Genomic DNA, 16,661 nt, shown 5'->3' on the forward strand with positions numbered 1-16,661 from the left:
TCTGACCCTGTGGTGTAAACCTTCATAATTACAAACATGCTTAAGCAATAATTCTAATGAAGCAGGACGCAAAAGTATCTGCGACTGTGCAATGGAATAGAGAGCTGGCACTTGGTGAAGAGATTATAGGAGAGGGTTGCCAAGGTAACCAGAGGATGCAGATCCAGCATCTTTGGCTTTGCTTAATCTGATAGCGAGTTCAGCTGGGGACAAGATACGTTGGTGTGTTCCTCCAGCTCAAGGGAATGTGCTTGTACTTGGCTCCTCCCCAAAGCCAGATCTCCCAGCTCCAGCCATTATTATATCCTCCTGCAACACCCTTCATCCTCACCCTCTCTCTCCCCCTGTGAGAAGCTGTGCACACGGAAATACAAAATGAGGTTTTTAAATTAATATTTCCCTACAATCTTTACTACCATTAGAGTACTGCAGGGCTGGGAGCCTAAGCTCCCACGGCCACAATCTGCTTTTTGCTGAGCAAAAGGGCCATCAAAGATACATTTTCAGTCCTGTGAAAACAATCCAACATGACATACTGCACCTGCACAAGCTACAGCTGACCCAGGGCACAGTCTAGTGTGCTGTAAATCCAAGGAGGATTATTTTAACTGTCAACGATCTGTGTCATTCACAGAATAGATTTCTTTTGACTTGAAACAGGCAGGCCCATTTTGTCCAATCTGTGAAGCAGACATGGGACACAAGCACTGCTGACGACCTGCCTACAACTGGACTTCTCGGACCCGTCTACTGCTCTCTCTGCTTGGATAGGAATGTCATCCTTAAAGTTTAAACTTAATTCTCTTGTGTTATCTACAAATGAGTGCAGTGTGAGTGAACTAAAGCCAATTTCTTTGACAGGAATGTCAGCTGTCACAGTGTGCAAACAGACCAATAAATGAAACAGCAATCCAGCACATGGAAGTAGAAAGTCCTGACATTTTAATCATCTGAAGAGATTACAAGAGCAAAGTCTTCCTTGAGGCAAATGCATATTGATATAGTCATTGTGCTTTTCAGTAAGAGAAATAGGAGTTTGTATTTACATAAGAAACTATAGCGTCTGAGATCTTTAAATACCATATTTATGGAAATGATTCTGAATTACAGCATTTACAAAATAAAAACAAGCTTGAATAAATATTCAGTCCATTAAATAATTACTTTTTTGTTCCACAGAAGCAACTTTTGTGCATATTTATTTCATAACTGAAGTCAGTTGTATTTTTTTCATCCTATAAAAGAAGCATTAGATTTGTTGTTTCTCTAAAAATAAAACTGCAATAATCATTGCATGTGAAGCCTGAGATTTAAGCCTGAATAAGTATCACTGCTTGTACCACATTACCCAGCTCCTGAGGTATCCACCCTGGGTCTCTTTAAACTCCGGTGACTGTAGACATGCCATCTTGAGGATTTCGTGAAAGGGAATTTGCAAAAAAATTATAAATAGAGTGAGGCTAACATCCTACTGCTGAATGTGTCTACAGGCAGATTGTAAGACTTGTACCTTTCACAAACTAGATGAAGCTATTTCATCTGATAGAAATGACAGCAATGCCAACAAACTGCTATGTTTATGTGGCTCCATTACATTTGATATAAAACTACATAGCAAAGGAAGTGTCCACAAAAGAAAAAATACGCACAGACCAGTTTTTGCTTTATCATTTTAAATGAGGACGCTTGAGTGAAATAGCGCAGCTTTCTCTGTATCAGCTTGAAACATTCAGTTAACACCGCAAGTCAGCAAAGAGTTCTTGATCTCATTTCCTCTGTAACCACAGAACAGTGCTTTTCTTTGAATGTGGATAACATCAAACATGTCCAGACACCTCCAAACTCCGGTGTTCACAGAACTCCTACTGCATATCGCTTGTGTAAGATCACCACATGACCCTGTGAATCTTTTATTTTCCTCTCCAAAGAGAAGCATAGTTTATATCTATGTATATGTACATTTTAATACAGATATGTGTATTAAAATAGATGTGTTTTATGAGGCGTTAGTGTGATTTACGTCTAAAAGGAAGAGCCTGAAATGTTTTATAAAATTACTCTGCAAACTATGGATGATAAATAAACTTTATATACTTGACGAATCTGTAGGACTTTTTGAATAAAAATATAAAGTGGTGATACTAGTTTGCTTCTAAAAAAATCATTTCAAAAGCAGAGCTTGGGATAACTCCAGTCTGTCATGCATACTGTACTAATGCTGCTAAACTTTTCAAAAATAAAGTTTTTTTAATAGCAATTCATTCATCCACTAACTCTTTCCCCTGGAACTTTTCTTAGTATTTTTTTATCAGTATTGCAAACCAAACTCTCACATGCATCAGGATTTCATCATCAGGAGTTTGCATCAATGAGGCTTCAAAAAATCCCGAACTGGAAAGAAATAAATCAAAAGATGCAAGAACTAATTTTCAAAAGATACTCCCAATTATTGCTGTGCTCAGCGAGAGGCAACAGAAACATACTGCTCTGGGACTTTGGATTCTTCCTCTGTTGTTCAAAGAGAATTTTGCCTAGGTGAATACTGAATATGGGCTTAACGTATTTGCCTTAATTAATGCTAGCTCAGGCAGCTTGTATCCAGCAATGGAAAAGGTAAATAGCAACAAGAGGGAGAGCTAGAACACTAGCAAGTGCAGAAGTGTCCTAGCTGTGGAACTGATCTGCTGTGCTGAGTTAGTCAGAGTTAACCAGCTACTCTGTTCTTTGTGTGTCAGATAAGCAGCAGCGCAGCCATGTAGGTTCAGTCCACTGAGCCCTATTTCCTTCCATGCAGCACGTCTGTTCTGCATATGGCATTGGAATGCTAAGGTTAGAAATTTATGGAAGACGGTACTGCAGCCATACAGCTACAGACACTTTGTACTTCCCTTTAGCAGCTTAATAAAATGCAATAAAAAGTGTCTGTACAAAATTGAAAATAATGGATGTCAAAGCCTACATGCCCGCAACAAGGTCCTTCCTTCAAGTTCATTCTTGGCTTAGATCAAACGTAAGATCAGTCGATTTCAGACTCCAGTAGATGCATCGCTGACTCTGTGTCAGATACCAGCTTTGTCACTGTAGAAAGGAGTGACATGGAACATGTAACAGTGAGTGCAAACCCGGACAGGCTTCATCTGACCATATCGAGGTAACGGAGCAGAATGAGAGGAACAGCGAGAGCAGAAGATCTGAAAAATACCAGAGAGACTGAATGAACTTTACATGCTGAGGTTTTGGACATGACTAAAGCTGGTTAAAAAGCAGGCAAGGGGAGAATTGAATGTACTGCACTCCTGGCATGTCTCAGCTGGGAAGCACTCCTGTCTAGTGCATTTTAGCTGACAGCCCTCACCAGCCGGTGCCCGATGTCACCCGAGTCTGCCCAGCCTCTCCCAGGCACTAGACCTTGCTCATGTGAGCAGGGCTATTACAGTCACTTGGGTTGCTTGCCTGAGAAGGATTTGCAGGATTAGACTCCTGAACCTTGATTAAAATTGCAACTTAAGGCAAACACAATAAGAACCAGTTGGGTTTATGCCCCCTGAGCATGGGGCCAGGTCCCAGCTCGACCACACCACTCTCGCACTACAAGCTGCTGGAATTTGCTAAAGTTCCAAGCCAAGATTTGCAAAAGAGACTGTTGATTGTGGGTGTCCACTTGAGACAGGGCCTCAGTGTTACACGTGTCTGTCATTTCTGCAAATCAGCCCCTTTCTGGGTGCAAGCTGGGCAGCCAGAAATGGAGGTACCCAAAATAGTAGCTCGTGGCTTCTGATGCTTCTCTACAGCTGAACATGTGCTGGCTGGGTGGTGCCAGTGCTTTGCATGAGTGTGCCGTTCTTTACAGCTGACAGCGCATCATGTGTTTCACTGAGTCATTACCTTGCCACAGCTCCTACAATGGTGCTTCCTGCGGATGACTGTGAACGGAGCTTTGCACGCAGTGCAGTAGCTGCAGACTTCATCTGGCACCCAGTCAGGAGGATCTGTCAAAACACACCAACAAAATAGAGCAGATAACACACGGGAATAAAAATAAACAATGACAACGTGAGCCGCTGGGGAGCTGGAGGAACAAAATGCTGTAGCAGCTCTCAGCCAGACATCTCCAAGTGCATTTAGCTAATCCTGAATCACAACTAACAATACAAATCATTGCCTTCTCCATCAAATGCAGCCGATCCTGCTGACTTGGGGGGGGGAGGGGGGGGTGTCCCCTGCGACCGATCTCATTCCCCAAGCTACTTCCAGAAGTGGTGCGGCCACTGTTGCTGGTGGCCCCGCTCCCAGCCGGCACTCGCAGGGAAGACACTGGTGCTCCTGCCTGCCCCCCGCCCACCGGCTAACCATGGAGTGCAGCCTGACAGGGGGTGCACCAGCGGTCTCACGGGGTGCATGTGCACCCCCGTGTAGCCTCTACGCATCGCCCCTGAATACTTGGTTTAGACAGGGATAACCCTGGACTGGATGACTCCCTGATGTCCCTTCCAAGCCAATGTTTTTTCTTTTCTATTCACACGTGAGTCACATCCAAATGCATATTTATGTGACATTTTACTTTATTTCTCATATAACATTTATCGTATTAGGGCAATAATATGGAAAGTAAAAATAGACCAAATATACAACTTACTACGTAAGCTAACGATAAACTTACTACATATTCTAACAAGCAGGTTAAACTAGTCAGAAAAGTAGGGGAGTATAGCATCAAGCATCCCATGCAATACCTTGTCACAGCTCCTACCCCTCTACAGAAATGCAGGTAGCCAAAATATGAGGATACAAGAAAGTACTGTTAAATGTAGACATAGAACCAAAAGCTTTTTTGGCAATTTAAAAGTTAAAAGCAGAAGTCTAACACTGAGGGAGGTGTGGGGTTCCCCCACCTCTTCACTTGGGAAAAGGCAATTCATTCTTTTCCCCCTTCAGTTAGGCAAAATCTCTCCAAATAGTGAACTACAGGACCAATCCTTCTTTCTCCCCTGAAACACGCACTGTTCTCACTAGTGCTTGCCCACATCACCAGCAATTTGAAACAGAAGCAGCATCAAGGGTACAACCCAAATCCACAGAGAACTTCAAGTGCTTCACAGTCTTCGTCATTTTTTAAAAACTAATAACCCTTCCAATCTTTCACACAAGCAGTGCAGTGAGAGGATTTGCCTGGTTCAAAGAAAAACATGTTAGGCTCACTTCTGCCGAGATGTTTCTGGTTGTGGTGAGCTGACACTCCCCCAGGGAGCTGGGAGTTATGAGTGCCTCAGCGATGTAGCCCATTGCTTAATTAAGTTAACAAACATCTAATTGAGGGCAGGCAAAGGGCTGCCCAGGAAGGAATCTATGGACACAGCGAAATGTAAGCTCCTGGATACATTTACATAAGTTTCCCAGGTACAGTTTTGCTCTATTCTTTGGATTACAGTGAATGGACCTGTTGCTTTATACACATAAGGGGCCAGATCCCTGCCTCTAGGAGCATCCTGTGAAACAGAGAGACACAGATAGTGCAGTAAAGTACATGTCAAATGGAAAGCCAGTTGCAGGTGGAAGAAAAAGCAATGGTGAAAGGGAAATTCAGGAAAGGTACATTGCAGCAAAGAGTATCTAGGCTGGATTTTAGGTATGAGGCTGGTTAAACAAGAGGCTAACCAGAGAGGGTGTGATCGCCATCCTTGTTGGTTTTTAAGAGCAGGTTAGTCAAACACTTGCATGGGTATCTGGTGCCTCTTGCATTGCGGGGGTATGTGCCCACCCCCCCCCACCAAATCAGTGACCAGGGTGGGGCTCCCTTGGCAGCCGATCCTGCTGACTGGGAGTGGGGGGGTAGGGGTGTCCCCTGTGACCGATCTCACTTCCCAAGCTACTTCCAGAAGTGATGCAGCCACTGTTGCTGGCGGCTCCGCTCCCAGCCGGCACTCGCAAGGGGGACACTGGTACTCCTGCCTGCCCCCCTGCCCACCGGCTAACCATGGAGTGCAGCCTGACAGGGGGTGCACCAGCGCTCTCACGGGGTGCATGTGCACCCCTGTGTAGCCTCTATGCATCGCCCCTGAATACCTGGTTTAGACAGGGATAACCCTGGACTGGATGACTCCCTGATGTCCCTTCCAAGCCAATGTTTTTTCTTTTCTATTCACACGTGAGTCACATCCAAATGCATATTTATGTGACATTTTACTTTATTTCTCATGTAACATTTATCGTATTAGGGCAATAATACGGAAAGTAAAAATAGACCAAATACACAACTTACTACATAAGCTAATGACAAACTTACTACATATTCTAATAAGCAGGTATACTAGTCAGAAAAGTACGGGAGTATAGAATCAAGCATCCCATGCAACACCTTGTCAGAGCTCCTACCCCCTGAAAAGCACAAGTGGTTTATTTCAGAAGCTGAATTAGGAAAGAAAGGAACATTTCCTTTTTTGTTATACAGATCACAAAGAACTGGTTTGAAAACAGGCACTTCTGTAGAGGGAAATGGAAACAAACTGTGCATGTAAGGAGAATGCCACTGGAGAAGACTTGGGGAAGTTAGAAATTCCTATTAAGGTAAAAACAGAGTAGGGACCAAATTCAAAAGGAGGACTTAGGCATCTCAAGTTCAATTTTTGTGGCCAAGTTCAAGTGAGCAATCCACAAAAATCCCAACTAACCATTTGAATAGGTGAGACTCCATGGACACCAATGGCGCTGGGAGACCACACCTTTCCAGCAGAGTAACTTACGTCGGTTTGATATACTCTATATCAGAGGCAGGCAAAGTACAGCCCATGGGCCAGATCTGACCTTCCAGGCACTTTTATTTGGCTTGAAGATATGCAAACAAATTGTACCCCACACAGCCCTTCTGCCAACGTGCACCCCCACTCCGCCAACATTCCCTATTGTGCTTCACTCCTACCCTTGTGGGCAGAAGGGTCTGGCCCAGCCAGCAGCAGCTTGCAGAGGGGCTGCTGCTGCAGCTGCCTGGGGGGGACCTGCTCCGCTTCCCTGTATCCTGCTCACTCTGTGCGAAAAGTAGGGAGGCAGCAGTGGCAGGAGGAGGGGGAGTTGCAGCTGGGTGGGGGAAGGGAGTGTTAGGCTGTGGCTGGTGGCAGCATGGAGCCTGCACCCAGGAAGGTGGCAGAAGTATGGAGCTAGGGTGGGTAGGATGTGGGTGTGAGGGAGGGTGGGGGATTTGAGGCCCCCACACAGTCTCCCACATGGCACACAGCCCCTGCTGCCAGCAGCAGCAGCAGATGGGGGTGTTGTGCCTTGTGCAGGTACTGGCGCTTGGTGGCATGTAGCTCAAGCCGGCACTGCACATGGGGGCAAGGAGCACAGCCTGCCTGTATCATGGGGGCTCTATGTAGTGCATGCGCAGCTCCAGAACTCGAGCAGCACCAGGGGAAGCCCTGCACTGGAGCCAGCTGCTTTCTCCACCCGCTGCTGCACAGATCCCAGGTCTCCGCCTGAAGCGGAGGGGAGCCATGGCCCCTGCTTCCCAGCAGTCCCAGGACCCTCATGGCAGGGGATGGGGAAAGCAGCTGGCTCCAGCGCAGGGCTTCCCCTGCTATCACCTGAGTATGGGAGCTGCATTTGTGCCACGCACAGCCCCAAAACAGAGGTAGGTCGGGCAGGCTGTGCTTCTTGCCCCCATATGCAGCACTGACCAGAGCCGCGTGCCCCTGGGTACCAGTGCCTACAAAGGGCATGAGCACCCCAAGCACTCCTGCCTGCTGCTGCTGCCAGCAGCCGGAACTGCATGCCATGTGGGGGAGTTTGTGAGGTCTTCACACCCCACCTCCCTCATAACCCACAATCTTCACACACCCACAGAACTCCCCCACAATTACCCAGTCTCAACATACCCTATGCCCCCCCACACCCCACTGTACACACCCCTGTCCCAACCACATCCTCCACAAGATATACAAGAGTAAGATTTTATTTTTGCATTATTATGTAATCCCTCTATATACAGTATGCAAACACAGATCATGACAAATACTTTTGTAAATTAAATTAAAATATGTTATGTAGGTGTTTGCCTTTTAGTGTATGATTTGGCTTTTTTCTGGTTCCAAGACAGCAACCCTCCCCTCCCAAAAGGAGTCTTTCTGGGAGACAAGGGGAGGGACTTCCGGTGGCAAAAGTCAGGGGATCGAGGGCAGGACTTCCAGTCCCAATATGGCAATTGGGGGGTGGGGCAAATGTCAAGGGGCTACCAACGTGGTCCTTGACATTTAACTCAAACTTGTGAAGTGGCCCTCCAACTGAAATAATTGCCTGCCCGTTCTATATCCATCAGGATCCAGGGTATCAGTTATTCACAGCAGACAGCTGCTCTGAGTTGACGTTACTACAGTGCCTCAAGGTGGCAGGGCAGCAAGTTTTCCTTGCACCAGTGTCTACCTCAGGATAAGCTAAGGACAGATGACACATCTGTATAGTTTTAGCCTTCATTTTGTCAAGGGTAATGCTACCCTGGATTCAGTGCAGGTGCAGTCCTATGTCCAGTAACATCTTGGGGAAGGGCAAATGAACAAGCATCAGGCAGGGCTCTGAGGGAGCCCACACCATAGCGCTGCTACTGCTGGAACTGAGGCTGCTACTACAACAGCAGCAACAGCAGTAGCAGTAGCAGTCTTGTGTGCAGAGTGTGGTGGCCAGAACCAGAGGGGTTACTATCATGATCAATAAATATATGCTCTTGGAAACATCCAGGCAATTGTTTAGCAGTTAAGATTAGCTAATGCAAAGCTTGCAAGTTTGCAGCCCACAAGTGGAATTTGTCTGTCACAATTTAACCAAGTGTTGAATCTAACTGTTTGCACTGATCATGGGACTGACTGGGCCCCAAAAATGAGCAAACTACAAGATTAGCTGATCTAACAGGTTTTTTAAAGGTCAGCCATAACAAGATCTGACCACCTAATATAATTAGCACATTCCTAGGAATAAGAAACCAAGGGGTTGAGCTTGGGCAGAGTAATGCTAATTTCAAACCTCAAAGTAATGTGGTGTAATTTGCTTATTGGGTGAACCCGAGTTCGGGCAGTAACCTTTCATGATAATTTCTAACACCTTTTAATCCCATAGGGTAACAGCTATAGGGCAAGATTGTGAGTGGCTCTAAAGCCAACAGACTAGCATAAGATAAGGCATAAAGGAACGCACATGTCAAGTAACCAGTTTGAAGGATGGGACAGAAGGACCTACACTGTACCAAGCCCGGAACCCAGACTCCCAATGTGAGTGAGGACCGGATCCTGACCAAGGGACCTTCCCAGTGACCCCTCGGACAGTGTTGATTGGGGACGCCTGACTTCGCTGGAACAACTTGCCACGCACCTGGCATAGAGGGACTGCCAATAAGTTGCCAGCCCCTTGTGAGAACTCTTTGTTTTTCTATCTGTTGTTATTATTCACTCTTAGCTCTTTATTACTGTACTATCTGTTTGTCACATTAACCTTTCTGTTAACTGTTGTATGCTAAACTATAAGTAAATATGCCTTTACTTCACTCCTGACTCGCCTCCTCGATCCCGAACCCAGCAGCCTAGTGGCTGATACACTCACAGCACCTAGCAGGCCTGGGACAGCAGAGGGCTTGCGCAGGTAAGACTTCCCTTCCTTTTCTCCCCTCCCCCACACCTACAGTAGTTGGGTATCCACCCCGTCTCCTGCCAGGTGCTGCATGAGCTTGCTACACCTCTGGTTCATAACATGAGGTTGTAGCTTGAACTTTTGGAATATGACACCACACTGGCAGGCAGCTGAACTTCATGCTGGAGCAACAAAGCTCCTTTTTGAATCTGGCCCTATGCTACCAGAAAGGCACATCCCTAAAAGAGCTGAAGGCACTGTAATAAATACATCCTCATCTGACCACAATCTCTTCTAGCCCAGAGCCTGGGACTACAGAATTTTGCTGCCAGATAAATTTCCTGAACATTAGCTGGTATTTATCTCTGCTTTCTCCTTGACTGTATAAAATGTCAATAGGACATGGGAAGCCCTTTGTCTTGCTGGTTCTGCAGGTATAGGAATAGACCCACTTTATTTATTGCTTTCAAAATTACAGAGTAATTTTCTTTTCTCCTAAATTGATTTTATGAGCCAAGTCGTTGCCTTACTCATCACTTCCTTATCACCAGTGCAGCACAGTGAGTAAAAGGGCACTCCCTCTCTCTCCGGTGACTCAGCAAGCACCAAGCAAGGGCTGGGGGGGTCACCACTATGTCCCATTTCATTTTACCCAGTTTCTCCTCCCCTCCCCAAGAGTCACTTTATACGTACCAACAGCAGCTGCGCTGCAGCACATCCCTGAATAACACTGCCTAGCCATTATATAATAAGCTTACACGTTCAAAATGCTGTGCAAACATTAACCAATTAATCCTCAGTCACATCAGTCCCCTCAGGTCAGTGAGCCAAGCTGGTTGCACATGGAAAAAAACAAACAGCAGGGAGGTTTTCTGCCCAAGACCACACTGAGGGGGAACCAGATTTAGAATTCAAAATTTCCTAGTGCCATGTTCATCCCTTTGACTCCAATTGCGGCTGAATAATCTCTACAAGCCTTCCAGACACACTGGTCTGACTTCAGGAATTGTGTGTTTAAAGTACTTTGCTGGGCTGGAGACAAAGCCCTCAGCACCCCGCAGGATTGAGGCCTGTGTTTTAAAACCAGGCAGGTACCGACTATGACAATGAAATCTACAGGGAGGATCCTGGGTCCTCTGCAGGCTCCCGCTGCCTACACGACTGGCAAGAGCAGCAGTTCTGACGCTCTTGTGTGAGTTAACCCTCGAGTCATCAGGCTCATCCTAGAACAGGGCTTTTAAAGACTCTTTGAGAGCTGGCTTGAAAACTACCCTAGGATGAAAAATGCAGCGATCCTTATCAGCTCAATTCCAAGCCTAGGACTGAAGGTGCTGTTGGAAGCAGAGGGGTGGCAAGGGCACCAGCAGGCTTTTATTTTATGGACCTTATCCTGATTTGCACTGCTCCATTAGCACTCCACGCAGCAGCAAATTGAAACATAGGATATGCCGAGTCTCTGAAGCCTTGTCTGCTCCTGCAAATGAAACGGAGAGTGAACCTTGTTCTTGGGCTAATTGGCTCATTGCTTTACAATACAAATAGAGGCCAGGGAAAATCTGTGGGGGAATGGATGAACAGCAGAAATGACCACAACAGACATCAGGAAGGGGAAAGAAATTAAAAGGCCAGAGAAGAGAGAGGGGAAAGATAGAAGGAAAAATATGAACAGAAGAGGGGAAAATATTCAGTAATGCAAAGGAAAAGCAATATTAAAATGAGTCATAGGGGAGATTTGAGGGTAACAGAGGAGAGAGAATTAAAAAGGGACTAAAACCACATGAAATGGCATGAGGGAAAACAGACTATGACGGGCAGATTAAAAATACAGCAAGAACAAAAAGAAGCTGGGGTGAGGAGGGAGAATAACCACATTGCCAAGTCCATGTGCACAAAAATCATGAATCATGAATCCCACCAAATCATAAGATATTTTTAAAAACCACTGGTTGTGCTCACTCTACTGCCCTTGGGGCCCTTTTATGCTTCAGTACCCAAAAGGTATATAAACTTTCTTTTGTAAGTGAGTGTTGGAAATTTAGAAGCTCCCTAATCATGAGATTTGTGATAAAAGCACAAAAGCTGGAAACATTGGGAAAAAAAGGGTAAGTGCAATTCCTTACGCATATACAGAGCTGTTTAATGTGAGAAGATTGGGATAAAATCTCCCTGGTACAGGGCAGGACACTGGAGCCCAAATTACTGAGTTTCGGCTCAACTCCAAACTTCTGACTTTGGAGACTTTGCATTTGCTGTTCAGGTTCAGGCCCATTTGTACAAGAAAGTGAAAAAATGACACCTCCCAGGTTAGAGATACTACACAGCACAAATCAAAACAGCTTGAGGACAAGCGTCAGTTCATTCCAGAGAAGCTTGTGAAGGGGACTTTCTTGCTGGGCACTAACCACCAGGAGAGAGAGGGTTCAGTTTCCAGGTCTGGTCTCCACTCAGGGGAACCCAGAAACAAGCTATCCAGCCCCAGGAAGGGAGTGACTCTGTCACGCAGCAGGATTGCTCCGGCTGAAGAACAGTGCTGAATTACTCCAGGGAAGCCAAGCTTGCTCAGCTGGGAGGAATGGACTGTGATGCAGGAAACTGGGTGCAGATGACATGGGACATGGCCTGGGCTCCAGGCAGGCTTAGCACTAGTACATTTCTTCCCTGTAAAAAGATTAGGCTGCCTCCATAGCAGCAAGTGCTACGTGCACTTACACTGTGCTCCAGCTCTCTGGGAGAGGTGATCTACACTGTTCCTTTTGCGTGGCGCGATCATTAACAGAGAGCACCAGAGGAAAGTCTCTGGTGGACCCATGTTTCACAAGTCACAGCAACGATTACAGAGGGAGAACCCTGATTATCCTGTTACCAGAGGCAGCAGAAACTAACCTGAATGTGCTGTTTCTGTGATGGCGTGTGGCACACCCCGGCCACCGTCACAGCACATTATCCTCACAACTGCAGAAAGGTCAGATCCATTTGCTTTCACTTTCCATGGGGGCAGGAGTTACCGAGGACTGAAAATTGGATGGCTTGAAGTACAGCAATGCTTGTCAAGCTTGGAAAGCACCATCTCCCATCTCCCTCACTTCAGTTCTTATTTTAAGATGGACCCTCCTGTCATTTACCACAAACAGCTTCTCACGGCACTCTTTAAAGTCCCTTTATTTCCTATCTCCGGTGCCTAGAAAGCACTCCAATTTAAGACGCACATGTTCTTTCCCTTTCTTGAGAAGATAGCTCAGCTCAGTCAGTACTGCCTAAAGTGAATCAGAAATGTGACAATGAAACACTTTTCACCATGTAATACCATCAATTGAAACTCAATATACATGTTTTTGAGTGGAGGGGTGGAATTACTGGTTTCAAGGAAAGACTTGTCAGAACGGTCTTTGAGGTCTGGAAAGTGACATCCAAAGCCATGTTTCTGTGCCATGGACTTTGTGTTTTCTAGTAGCATATATCTGGAACGTAAGCATCTTTCCCAATACCAGCCCTGGCCTGTGCTTTCAAACGTCAAATATTGCTGTTGCAGTTCTGATTCCCATCTGTCTACAATACTTTTTGTCAGCCCACTTCTGGGCCACAGTACAATTCTAGTCGCCCTGTAGACAAAACCTCCATAACACCGTGGCTATTCCAAAGCCGTGGGACAGTTATGTTGCTGTGGTGCCACATGGTGGCAGTGCTTCATAGTAGCTGCGGGGCTAGGTATGGCTTCTGCCACACAGCGTCCCTGTGCTCCGTGCTATACAAAGGGAAGACAGTCTCCGCTCCAAGGAATGTACAAACTAGATCAGATGCAGGCAAACGGTGCAGACCTATTGCAAAGGATGAAGGGAAAAGCTGAGAAGGGGGGGAGACTTCTGGTGGGTCCCCAGGACTGAAATCAGCCCTGTTATTGTTATTATCCATGAAATTTACTTCCTAAAAGCTGCAGTCTGGAAAACTGAATGTTTTCTACAGATGATTAAATGCACTAATTTGCATATGTGATTGCCGCACACTGCTTCATTTGCATTCAACCAGTAACAAATCTGTCAATCCTTCCCACCCCTTATCCCCTCCTCCCTCTTTGGGTTACCCCTTCTGTCTGTTCCCTCCTTCTCCCCGGAGTCCCTGCTGTCTCTCTTTGCTCCTCCAAGGTAACTGTGAGAGCTAACAGAGTCAGGGCTCCAGGACTTCGCTGCCTCCCCAGCAGGCAGGAGAGGGTTTCTTGCCCCCAACATGCTTCAAGCTGCAGGCTGCTGTTCTGCATACTGCCTGGCTCTCTGTGTTGCTTTCTAGTGTCTCCATGGAAAAAAGGGGAGCAAGGAGGAAATTCCTGCCCGGGGGTGGATATTGGGCCCTGTTTTAACCTGCTGCCTGACAACCCAGACACCCAGGCTGCTACTCAGCAGGCCAGAAGGAAGCACCTGAAGTAAAAAGTCTCCCACTTCCCCCGCACCGTGCACAACACTGTCTTGGGCTGAAGGCAGAGCTGTTGAATAAAGGAGAGTTAAAACAAAATCAAATGGGCAAAACAGGCTTTGGCGCTGAACTGTGGAACACTTTCTTCTTTCATTTAGGAAGTGTGGCAGGTCATCCTTTGAAATTACAGAGCAGCTCTAAGCAATATATGGGGGAAGCAAGGCAAACTGGTGCACCCAGAAGAGGCTGACAGCTAATTCTGGTTTCATGACTATGACATGCCGTATTCTACAAATATCCTTGGGCTGCACTGTTTCCCATGGCTACAGGAATTGGAGCTGGAGACCTGGGCTGGTAAGCACTAGATTACATTATCGCTGTATGTTAGAAAGCAAAAGGACAAAAATGAGCAGGGTGGAAGGTTCTGAGATGGCGGATGATTGAGCAGAGAATAGTCTAACGAGGGCTAGAGACACACATTACACATAAACTGGTTAAGTGATCAGAAGCTGGTTTAAACCTGTAACAGAACAGATGTTCAATGCATATAAACCAGTTTGAAAATGGCAGAAAACAGTTTGAGATAAACCTGGTTGAATATAGTATCAGACTTAACTGATTTGGGTCAAACCAGTTTATGCAATGTCTGTCCCAGACCCCTTGCTGGTTTAAGTTTAATTTAAGTACTCCAGCATCCCAGCATGCTCTCTGGGCTAGGTAGGACTCTGCTTCACAGCAGAGCTGGTCCCTCCCTTCTGCTCCCTGGCCAGAGCTCTGGCAGAGACTGCAGGCACAGAGCATCTGCCTGGCTTCTCCATGCAAAGCATGGCTTAGTTTCCCCCTGCCTGCCCCTCTGTCTCACGCAGACACCTCAGCATTAGATAGCAGACCACATGTTGGCCACAGTCAGTGCTGTGGGAGATGACAAAGGCAGACAAGCTTTTTGGAGCCAATCAACAGGTAGCTTAATGTTCTTCCTTGCAAAAAACTGTTTAAGAAGACTTTCATAATGAGTTAATAAATACCCCGTTAGGGGTGATAAACATTCCCTGGTGGGCTGCTCAGGGACAGGGACAGACATCAAGGCATCTTGCCGGGGCCTGGCCAAATCCCCCTCAGCTCAACACTGTAGAAGGGAAGGGAGGCTGCTCTAGTGCCCCTGGGTTTCTAGCCTGAGCCACTGCAGGCATGTGCATTTCTGGAATGAAAAGGGAATCTCTATCCAACTCCAAACTGGTTCACGCTTTGCACGTTAGACTAACCTGCAAAGACTGAATCAGTTTAGACTCAGGCTTTTTTAATGTCTGTCCCTGGCCAAGGTGACAGTGAGCAAAGCAGAGCTCTAGGAACAGAAGCATTGTCACATCATACAAATGGATGCAATCACACGGTTACTATAGAATTCACAAAAACATGTTATGGCTGGAATAGGTAAAAGCAGCGGTATGTGAGGGGCCACAGTTCTATTTTTATGCAGTACAAACTGCTTCATATGACGTTTCTTTAATTTCTCAAGCAAGGCCTTTATTTTTAAAATTTAGCTTGGTTGTTCTTAGGCCAGAGGTGAAACTAACCTTCTCTTTACTGGCCCATAATTCCATGATTTTACTGCATTAAAATGTTCCAAAACCCTAATCCCCAATAGGTGAGATTCAACAGGCAGTGCCAGCAGAAACTGTAATACAGCCAACACTCCAGATTAGTTACCCGAGGTTACCACACAGTAGCGAGTCTTAAGCTTCTGGCACTGCAGCTTCCAGTGTTATTTGAAGACCTTCAGTTTTTGGGGAACAATAGGTCAAAAGATTCCTAGCACAGAAAAGGCCCAAGAGAGCTTTCTGGAAAATATCCGATGAAGGGTAGGCGGGACAGAGTAAAGGTTCGTGTTGGAACTGTAATGAAGATTTTTCTAACCTTAATCCCATTTTCTTCATGCTGTATGGTATTTCCCCAGTATTCTGCAATACTTTTTCCTGTAAAGCATGTATATGCCTTGATATACATCTTCTTAGATGTGCATTTACAATATTTTTTTGGCAAGGAATGCAAACTAACCCATAGCTTACCGCATTTCAACCTTCAGAAGGTCATTAGACTTCTAACTCTTCTACCCTTGCCAATGTAAATTGGCTCATAATAACATTCATATTTGTTTTACGATCCAGACCAGCTGGTTGATTTTATATGGGGTACGACTGAGAAATCTGACAAAAACAAGTGATGCATCTTTATCCTCTGAACTCGGAGTAGAGCCTTTAATTCAGGGGTGGGCAATTATCTGGGCTGCATGGGCCACTTAATGAGTTTTGGTGAGCTGTTGAGGGCCACACCCATAAGATTAATGGTGGATTAATCAAATACACATTGATTAAGATTAATTAATGTGAATTTTAAAAAATCGTGGTCTCCTCCATGACCTAGAGGGAGGGAAAGAAAAGGAGTGGGTGAAATCTAGCATGAAAGGACTGGGGAGTCAGGGAAGCACTGGAACAGAGAGACAGAGAGAAGAAGAGGATGGGGGAAGCAGGAGGTCAGGGGGCCAAGGGCAGTGAGGTCCAGCCACAGAGCAGAGCCTGGGGAGGCCTCAGAGAGGCAGGATGCAAGGATGGGGGCTGGTTAGAAGGAGATGGGGCAGAAGGAGTGGAACAAGGGAG

At 46.0% G+C, this 16,661-nt stretch overlaps 1 protein-coding gene across 4 annotated transcripts in view; it reads right to left on the reverse strand.

Annotated features, from left to right (window-relative positions):
* Positions 1 to 925: 925 nt before the first annotated feature.
* ZFYVE28 (zinc finger FYVE-type containing 28) overlaps positions 926 to 16,661 on the reverse strand; it is a 299,535-nt gene continuing 283,799 nt past the window's right edge. For all 4 annotated transcript variants that reach the window (XM_090035435.1, XM_090035434.1, XM_090035433.1 and 1 more), the window contains 2 exons: positions 3,886 to 3,989; positions 926 to 3,191 (listed from right to left, as the gene is read on the reverse strand). In XM_090035435.1, coding sequence (XP_089891561.1) covers positions 3,060 to 3,191; positions 3,886 to 3,989 — 236 coding nt within the window. In that variant the 3' untranslated portion in view covers positions 926 to 3,059. The remainder of the gene's footprint in view (positions 3,192 to 3,885; positions 3,990 to 16,661) is intronic.

This window comes from Crocodylus siamensis, chromosome 2, assembly GCF_052110815.1.
Source record: "Crocodylus siamensis isolate JL-2025a chromosome 2, ASM5211081v1, whole genome shotgun sequence".
NCBI classification, from domain to species: Eukaryota; Metazoa; Chordata; order Crocodylia; family Crocodylidae; genus Crocodylus; species Crocodylus siamensis.